The sequence below is a fragment of the Triplophysa dalaica genome, chromosome 4 (genome assembly GCF_015846415.1).
Source record: "Triplophysa dalaica isolate WHDGS20190420 chromosome 4, ASM1584641v1, whole genome shotgun sequence".
In the NCBI taxonomy this organism is placed as follows: domain Eukaryota; kingdom Metazoa; phylum Chordata; class Actinopteri; order Cypriniformes; family Nemacheilidae; genus Triplophysa; species Triplophysa dalaica.
The window spans coordinates 19,682,308-19,692,097 of NC_079545.1; the positions used below are offsets into that span (position 1 = coordinate 19,682,308).

General features: G+C 37.3%; 1 protein-coding gene across 2 annotated transcripts; it reads right to left on the minus strand.

Annotated features, from left to right (window-relative positions):
* Nucleotides 1-933: 933 nt before the first annotated feature.
* On the minus strand, nt 934-8,988 carry spns3 (SPNS lysolipid transporter 3, sphingosine-1-phosphate (putative)). Of its 2 annotated transcripts, XM_056747352.1 has the most exons (13): nt 8,831-8,987; nt 7,159-7,387; nt 7,013-7,078; nt 6,429-6,565; nt 5,789-5,940; nt 5,546-5,612; nt 4,280-4,422; nt 4,046-4,198; nt 3,583-3,772; nt 3,051-3,116; nt 2,657-2,755; nt 2,346-2,517; nt 934-1,362 (listed from the first exon to the last, which is right to left on the minus strand). In XM_056747352.1, the coding sequence occupies exons 2-13, from the start codon at nt 7,364-7,366 to the stop codon at nt 1,316-1,318; spliced, it is 1,500 nt and encodes a 499-aa protein (XP_056603330.1). In that variant the 5' UTR covers nt 7,367-7,387; nt 8,831-8,987; the 3' UTR covers nt 934-1,315. The 2 variants fall into 2 exon arrangements, with proteins under 2 accessions (XP_056603330.1, XP_056603331.1); XM_056747353.1 differs by lacking the exon at nt 7,013-7,078 and having other exon boundaries at nt 8,831-8,988.
* Between the last annotated feature and the right edge of the window lie 802 nt (nt 8,989-9,790).

Genomic DNA, 9,790 nt, shown 5'->3' on the forward strand with positions numbered 1-9,790 from the left:
TGCCAGTCTCCCTCCGATGCTGCGAGCGACATCTCATCTACGTCACCCATCGTTTCCGAGTGTGTGCGTGAGGATCCGGACGGTATGCCACCGCCGGTTGGGGAACGTTCAGAAGAGCGAATCGGGGTGCGATCGGCCCGTGAGCACTTGGCTGGCGGGTTTACGTTCGCAGAGTTCCCCGTATCACTAACGCTGCTAACGTGGGTGGTCATCGGGGCCGTAGCCACAGATGTCACAGCCCGGGTAGCAGACGAAATGGTGGCTGGTTCCCGTAGGAAGACAGCCACCCGTGACCGCAACTTCTGAATGACAATCTGCCCGCAGTGCAGGCAGATGTGTCAACGAACGCTGCTTCAGTGTGCTGGACGCCCAGACACCTAATGCAGTGATCGTGTCCATCCCCCTCCTCGATGAGGGTGCCGCACCCAAGAGAACAGCGGGACATGCCGCGCTGGAGAATGCTCAGTCAGTCCTGAAAAGGACTTTTAGAAAAAATCTCTAACACCTCCGGAACCGCCGAGACGCCCAGGGGAAGGTCGCTGCAGGAAGGGACGATCCGCTGTAACACGTCGTAGCACCAGCGTGTAGTTGTAGAGGATTGAATCCTGAGTTGTACTCATGAGCGATGGCTCTGAAGAACAAAAGGTAAGTGAATGCTGCACGCCGGCCTCCTTTTATACCGGATTTCCGGGGGCGGAGCCCGGCATGCAAATTGCATTCGCCAAATTTCATTGGCCTTTTCTATAGTAGTCAGAGTTGATTGGTTCTCAAGGGCGAACCCCATCTGTCGTTCTCGACACAACGTCGAGAGACCGACAGAAAGGGAACGCTATTATTAAAAACGGGTTAGTTAAATCGTATGTGTATACTGCCACCTAACGGTTTTTCACGGGAATGACAAGATTTACCAACAATGGAAATGATACGAGGAGGTAAAAGCATACACACGTTTATTTAAAAGCTTTTTATAAAATGTACAAAGTAAAAATATTTTATTAAAATAGCCTAATACTTCTTGAACATTTTCTGTTTTTGTAGTTTGACACATACAGTATTTTAACTTTTTGTTGCACTCCAATGTACTCCAGAAATGGTTCATAATGGTGATAACCTTTTGCTTAAAATAAATCAGTAAAAAATGAATACTTTTTTAATATATAAAAAATTCATAGAAGGCGTTTTTTTGGAAAGGACGTTCAAGACTCACACGCACACACACATTGATGTGTGACTCATTGATTCAACGACATTTGAACTTCTCTCAAATTTGTCCATCAATCCATCGTTTGTTGGTGGAAATGAACTGTTTGACTGTTTAATTTGCGGTGACTCTGGATGTTGTCTGTTGTCCAGTAGACTGTCCTGAATTAGACAAAATAAAAAGAAAGGACATTAATTTCTATATGCAGACCTTAGAACATCTGTGACCTTCGTCTTTATACAACCTAGGTGACCAAAATGACGAAAAGATGAAACTGTTGACAGGATTTTAAGCACAAAAACATCTTCAGTAAAAAAGTTTTACCTCTGCAATTAGGAAACCAGTGTGTAACTAATCTCTGGATGATCTCACTGTTTTTCTCTCAAAGCATGCCTTGTCTCTTTAAACATATATAATCTATAATGGAATTAAACTAGGGTGTTTCTGCAACTGCCGTCACTCTAAATCCCAGCAGTGAAATTTTAGATTTATGTAAAAATCTGTCATATGATGCTATTTATAAATATATTCACAGTGTCATCACTAAAGAAATATATAATTAATGTGATTTATTATAAAATTATGTATAAATCCAAATAATGTTTTTGTTCCTGTCCCACAACTCTGGTCACAATATTAAGATATGTAAAATAAGCTAGTTTAATTACAATTTGACATTATTTCAAATGGAATTGTTTAATATACATATTAATTTACAGCATCGTAATTTTTTTGTATATTTTACTGATCATTTCTATAATTTTATGAAGTAAATGTGCCTGTCCCACACTTTTGAGTCCTTACCGCAAAAATGAAAAAAGGCTTTTATAATGAAGTTTTATCAAAGACAAACAAGTTTAGTTTCTTTCTATGGAAACAGAAATTACCACATGAGCAAAATTGAAGTGTCCGTAGTTGCAGAAACACCAATACATTTTTTACAGATCTATCTACAGTTGGATTTCCATATTCATATGGAAGGGGAGTCCCCTCAGACTCCCGTTCATATGCTCTTAAATAATAATTTATAACATTTATAACTCAAATTTAAATTTAACCAGATGATTATGTCTGTAAACATACGGCTGTTACAAGAAAAAGAATATGTCTAGGGAGACTGTAGTTATAATGCTTTCATTGTTACCTGACACAAGCATCTCTGCTGCTTTTCTGTCCTCTTTGATATACAGCGAGGTCATTAGAAAAAACAGGCCGCCCAGGGTCCCAACAAAAGGGCAAATATAAACACTATATTCTAGTCGACGGAATTCCCAGCTTGGAGAATCTGGATTATATTTATGTAGAGCATCTGAGATCTGAAGAAAACACACAAAACAGTGCTTTTTAGCCAGAGGTGATGTGTTCTGGATATTTCTGGATAATGAGAATAGTTGCACAAGTAGAGTTTATGAACCCAACTTATGTTTTATATTAAAATAATGAAAATAAACTCACCAAACCAATAAGGTATGGACTTCCTGCATCTCCAAGTAAATGACAGATCAAAATCTGTAAGGCTTCAGCCGTCGCTCTTCTAGTTGGCACAACAACATACTACAAGATGTAGGAAACAAAAATGGCCTTTTATATACATATATTTTCAATTTTATTATAATATATTTTTGTACTTTTTAAGCATTTAAAAAAGGTGTTCTATAATCACAATGTCTAAAATGTACCATATTTAATTAAACAATACATCAAAGTTATAGTCTTCTAAATTAAGGTGTATGTTTAATCTGACTTTTATGCAGATTTATAAAATGGCTTCATCCAAGTTTGTCATATAGTATTTACGTGTCATTCCCACACTTATAGTGAAGAACCTGGTGTATACAGTATGTCTTACCAGCAGAATATCAGCCAGAATAGCCCAGTTAAGTGACAGCAAAGTCTCTCCAATAGCAATGAAGGTCTGTATGAAGCAGAAACATCAAAACATCAAAAAGACAAATATTTAGACAGTATACAGTAGAAAACCAACCTGCATGCATAACACATCCCAATGTCACATTGTGCTATGCTGGTGGTTATTTCTGTCATCATTGACATTTCAAACCTGTGTGAACACACAAGAAGATATTTTGAAAATGTTGGTAACATTTCACATTTCCCCATTCACTTCTATTGTAATCAATGTAACAACTTTCTTCAAAATATCTTCTTTGTGTTCCGCTGAAGAAAGAAAGTCATACAGGTTTGAAATGACAAGAGGGTGAGTAAATTATGACAGTATCTACATTTTGAAGGTGAACTACTCCTTTAATATTCTTGTTGCTCCAGCATGGCACCAGTAGCCTAATTGTATTGTTATGGGTTCGAATCCCACTAACATCCATCTGTAAGAAATCAGTCCAGTAATGAACTGTCACGGAACTTACATATGTGACCGGGATGCTTTTGGATGCCAGGATTACGGCGATGTAGAAGCAGGGGGAGGAACTGAGCATGCCCACAGCACATATAAGAGGGTCTGCATTAGACACTCTGTCTCTCAGCATCTTTGATATGAAGCTGCCCAGAAAAACTCCTACAATCCCTGTCACCACTGTGATTATGCCAAATATAAAACTGACAACAGGGAAAAACATTCTACGGTAAATTCAACGATACTGCATTATTTTTTATGTGTTATATATTATTCTTTATAACTTAACTAAATACATCAAAATATATACAACTATAGTAAACCCAGTGCCTTAAAGTATTTTGTTGTAAAAAATGTCATTCATGTTTTTTGTTTGGTGTAAAAGTGATATCAGGTTTGATTATATAAACCATTAAAATATGAGTTTGGTACAAAATACTAAACAAAACAATAAAAAGCAGAAGACTTGCTTCTACCTATCTGAAGGGTCACAAGGCTCCACATCGCATGGTTCCCTGAGGCCTTGTGTAACCTGTGCACGTGAGAGGAAGGTGGGGGTCCAGAAAGCCAGTGCCCCTGTGACAAAAGCCATGGCAGTCACACCAAAAGAAGACCAGACAAAACTCCGACTAGAGGGGCACAGATGTAAAATATAAGTATCATAATTGTAGAAGATACAATTTCTAAGACAAGAAAAAACTGTAACACACTTCTTCAGAAGGTACTTGATGTCCTCAATGTAGGAGGTGTTCTCCATGGTTGTTTCTGTGTATCCATCCGCGGCCCCGCGAGGAGGATTGGGAATGAGAAAAACCAAGAGGAGCAGACCCAGTGCTCCCAGAGCAGGATTGACCTACAGTACCAATAAACACGGACAAATCTATTCCTCTAGCTGAGAGATGGATTTGAGTGAATTCACAATGGTTCACATTTTGTTAAAGGGGTCATTTGACGCGGCTAAAATAAATATTATTGTTTGCTTTAGATGTAATATAATGTGTATACACGATTTAAAGTCCGCCTCTCTGAAACCTGCTGATATTTTACAAAGCTCATCGCTCTGAAAAGCGAGATGTGCTATGATTGGCCAGATCACTAGTGCGTAGTGATTGGTCGAATACTGCACAGTACCATATTACCATATTCGGAACATCAGGCTGTGCCGGCGACGGTACAATGAGATTTACAAGACCGCCCAGCTTACTTGCGTTTACATTTGGGTGGTCTCAGTCAAATCATGTTACTGACGTAGATTCGTGGACGTGTGGTTACACGAGGCATTTCAGGCAGGTCTGAGTGAGCATTCGCTTCTGGATAAAATACATCTTTTGTTCCGACACTTACATTTTTCAATTTTACATGTCTAATACATGCGTGGGCAACTTATAACACACCAAAGATAACAGGTATTTCCGGCCAATCACCCCTTTAAGGAGTTGCAAAAAACTCCAAGGATTAATAACTTTTCGGTTATTACAAGGGGTTTTCAGGTACTAAGGAGGGACCAGGGCCTTATCTGGAGTAATGATCTTCATTAATGATACTTTTTAACTTTAAAGCCAAAAATGAAAATTCTGTTTTTATATACTCATCCACATTTCAATCCAAACCTGTTTGACTGACTTTCTTCTGCAGAACACACAAGAATATATTTTGAAGAATGTTGGTAGCCAAACAACATTTGACCCCTTTGACTACCATCATATGGACACAAAACCTCCAAGACATTTCTCAAAATATCTTCTTTTTTGTTCTACAGAAACAAGAATCACATACATGTTTTAAACGACATGAAACTATCCCTTTAATTTAAATGTTCAAGCCGCAGCTAACAGTGAGTTCTGAACACTCGCAAATCATGTTGTAGTGGAAAAAGAGATTTTAAACTTGTATATGCACATTTAAGCATACCTTCAAGTTCAAATAAGGTCAAAAATATGCAGAAGTAGTTTTAGGAAATTCAACTGAATGCTTACCCTGAGTGCCCATCGCCAGTCTCCTGTTGCACTGGCTATTGTTGCTCCCATTATATAGCCCAGACCACTGTGAATAAAAATACCAGAATTATAAAAAAAAACGTCATTCCACAGAGAAAGTAGAAAATATTAAACAAAATACTGATTATATACAGTATATCGCATATCGTACGCATTTTGTTGTTACATCGGATCAGAATACAAAACTACATAGGACATCAATGTTGAGTGAAAGGACTTGACCTCCCAACTGGTATGAAGATATAAAAGAAAGAAATCATGAGGGTTCTCTTTGTGCCAGTGAACAAATCGCCAATGATGGTAGGAGCTATGGTAGAGTAACTGGCCTCTCCAGTTCCAACCAATGCCCTTGTCAGGACCAGAACCCAGAAGTGCTGTGGGAAGATTTAAAGGAATAGTTCACCCAAAACATTCTGTCATCATTTACTCACCTCCTTGTTTTTCCAAATCTATATAAATGTATTTGTTCTGATGAACACAGAGAAAGATATTTGAAAGAATGCATGTGACACCATTGAAAAAATACTTTAGAATTTGTTTTGTTCTGTTGAACACAGAAGAAGATATTTTGAAGAATGTAGGACAGCTGTTCTGGGGGCACTTTTGACTACCATTGTCATTTTTCCTAACATGGTAGTCCATGGGGTCCAAAAACTGTTTGGCTACAAGCATTTGTCCAAATTATTTCACTTTGTTCAACCAAAAAATGTATACAGATTTGGAACAACTGGAAAGTGAGTAATTTATGACATAAGGTGAACTATCATTTTAAAGAGATGTATTGAGTGGTTTATAGAACAAGGAGATTGGACAGTTAAAAATGAGAATGAAAGAATCTCAGAGAGACATTGTTTTACTGTACCTCCCGTCCAGCGAATGAGCTGCCCAGGGTTGTGACAAGCCACACGATCAACCCAGCAATCATGATATACTTCCTGTCATAACGGTCCCCAAGATAACCAAAAACTGGTGCCAAGAACATAAAGCTACAGATAAACACTGTAAATATGTTAATATATGTCCAAGGTTTTATTCATATTTCAGGCTTTTTAACAATTAAACTGATACATATTAAAGCCCTGTAATATACGCTGTAAGCAAAATAACCAGCAATTTCAATCTGCAGTTGCTGGTCAAATGCAGATCACTTGATAAAAAAGAGAGACTGACTAAACATGAAACTGCAAACAGACTCATATTAACGTAAGATAGATAGATCTGCTGGTGTTTTAAGAAAAGGACAGATTGCATCTATTGCAACATATTTTACATGTCTGCTTGTGTTTTACACTGGGCTTGTCAGTGGTGCAAGGTAACAAAATGACAGAAAAATCTATTAGTTCCCTTAGGATGCACGGAAGTGCTATTGTCAAATCAAATTTTGCAATGTTCCCTTCCTTTTGGCTGTCACGTCTGTCGCAATGTACAACAAAATCAAACCGATACCTGTCTGCAGGAGGCCTGATGTGCTGTCACTAATGAGAAAGTACTTCTGGATGCTAAGCAACACACCTGGAACCAGAACAAAGTTTGACTTTAGTCATGATGAAGGGGATGAAGCTTCAGTGAACAGTTATCATTGATGAGCTCACCTGCTATGGTATAACGGTCCATGTAGTTGAGCAGATTAATATAGCAGAGAACTGCCACCGCGATGTACGAGCGTCTTTGAGAGATGCCGGTTGGCTGTGTGGAGGATGTATCGCCATCTGTCTTCTTACAGCTCATGGAACCATAATGTACTCTTAAGTGGGTTATTGGTCTGTGTTGATCAGAAGACACGATTTCTTCCATATCCATGGCTACCGGATGTCTTTGACTCTGTAGAAAAACAGACTTGTATGCACCTTACAGAACTTCATAATATTAAAGCCATTTGTGTTGAGGAATGCATGCTTGAAAACCGTGGCTTGGAACTCACATGACTTCCATGTGATTCCGGGCTATCAGACAATGTTGTAGGCTTGAGGTAACCATGGCAACAAGGAATAGGAGAGGTCTGTTGTCACAACCAACTAATCCTACAGAATCCTAGTCACAGAAGCTATTCACAGCCAATAGATAGTCAGTAAAATGTCTCTTTGGAAATAAATGTATGGCTGTAGTTATGGCTGATTTGTCTTCTTCACAATTTTTTGAGAAAGCTGTAGTCAAATCTTGTAAATCTTGCTATTGAAGTTGTTATGTTGTGCAAAACGACATTCTCATATCCTGTAGCTCACGGAGTACCTTTACATCAGTGCTTGAGGTGTTGCCATTGCCTAACATTGTGTGGACACAAAAGCTAAGAGACATTTCTTATTTTGTGTCTTAGAAAAGAAAGAGTGAATAAATGATGACAGAATTAACATCTTTGGGTGAACTATCCCTTTAATAAAATAAAAACAGGCCACCAACTCTTAAACCTATCTATTAAACCAAAAAGCTGGTTGCACTAAAGTCAAGTCATTTTCAAACTCAGGTTGCGCACAGACAAACTTGTCCATGCAACATGTCAGAGTTTAGCTTTGCCTTTTTACATGAAGTATAGACATTAATTCAGTTTAAATTACAAACCTGTTCTGCATCATTTCACTGCATTGGTGCAAACTGCAGGTTTGGTCTCAGGTCATTAGCCTACCACACTGTTTCTATGGCTGGTTATTATTAGAGGCTTGCTATGCTTACAGTTTAGTTTGCTGTGTTATTTCACAAAGTTATCTTGCCGTTTATTTTTGATTATTTGACATACATCATTGTTAGTTCTGTATTACACTCACCAAAATCTGAGATCAACTTTTGTGAAAATGAAATGTTGGCCGGAACTTCTATCTTAAAGATGATTGTGATTAAAGTCTTTTGAAGTCTTTGTTACCAACTCAACACACAGGCTAAATGGAGAGACCACAACTGCTAACAATTTACTGTATAAGATAAATAATCTTGTCTTTGTCAACTAACATGCATGAGATTGTATACAGTATATAAAATAAAAGTGTTTTTTATGTTTTTTTTAGGACAAATCATATATATTTCTGTCCTACAAATTATTGAATTAGTGTACTTGTTCAGGAATGAGTTCCTAAGCAGACTGACAACAATGGCACTGTCGTAGTGCAAAACCCTGTATGACTACAACAAAAATGTTCAGTGGATGCAGCTTTTGTAAAATGAAAGTTTTAATTTACCCATTAACTTTGTAATTCACTTTACACATTCATGGTTTTATTCCTTTGAATATAAAAGTTAATTATCATAACAATAATTTTTGTGAAAGTTTCTTACTTCTAAACTTATGTGCTCCAATGTCCTGTGTGCCCTTAATCCACCTTGTTTTTTTGGTCCTTTCTATTTCTTTACATTTCTTGATGCGTTTGTTAAGCTAGGTTTTAGAAACAGAAGAGCACTCCCCTGTGATTTCGGTACACTGCAATGCTATCAAGTCAGAATCAAGCCTTCCCCCTTCTTCTCTAGTCACACGTCTCAGAACAGTTCCTCCTTGTTGCGATATAAACCACAAACCAGAAGCTTATGTCAAAATCTGATAGTCATGGCCTTTGGCATGATATGTGTTTAAGGCTTTAAACAGAAACAACACTTATTATTATTAAATGAAAAAATAATTCTGACATTTACATTACATTTAGTCATTTAGCAGATATTGTATTGACTGCATAACTGACCTATTAAGTTTTACAATTTACTGTTACATGGATGAATGATTTAAGGTAAACATGATTATGTTTAGGCCTACTTCTGTTTTAAGATTTGGCAGGGATATGCAGTTGGCTAGAATCTTTCATTTCTTTATAATTTGGGTTATTACTTAAATTTATGTATTATTAATTTGTTGCTTAAAATAGAGTTGGGCCGTGGGGAACTTGGGCTGTGTTGTCCAGATGAGTATGCCTTCCCTATCTATCTTTTCTATCTAAGTAACAGCATTTATTGGAAATACCACTTCTGTGAAACACAAGATATTTTGAGATATAGTTTTGTGTCCATAAAATAAAAGTCAATAGGTTCAATGTTTGGTTACCAGCGATCTTCAAAATATATTATTCTGTGTCCTGCAGAAGAAAGAAAGTAATACAGGTTTCGATTGACATGAGGGATAATGAAGAAAGAATTTTTATTTTTAGGCGAACTATGCCTTTAAATTGTATTGATATATAAGCATAAAACTGAGATGAAACCAGTAAACTACTTTTCGTTTGTAAAAGTAATTTGTAGTAAATGTAAAAT

Bases quoted from the DNA above. Each gene is read 5' to 3' on its own strand.
- spns3 (XM_056747352.1), bottom strand. From the start codon at position 7,366: ATGGATATGGAAGAAATCGTGTCTTCTGATCAACACAGACCAATAACC. The intron at 7,079-7,158 runs GTGAGCTCATCA...TTCTGGTTCCAG, and splicing joins GGACCGTTATACCATAGCAG to GTGTGTTGCTTAGCATCCAG. The intron at 3,773-4,045 runs GTAGAAGCAAGT...CCCTGTTGTCAG, and splicing joins CCTTGTGACCCTTCAGATAG to TTTTATATTTGGCATAATCA.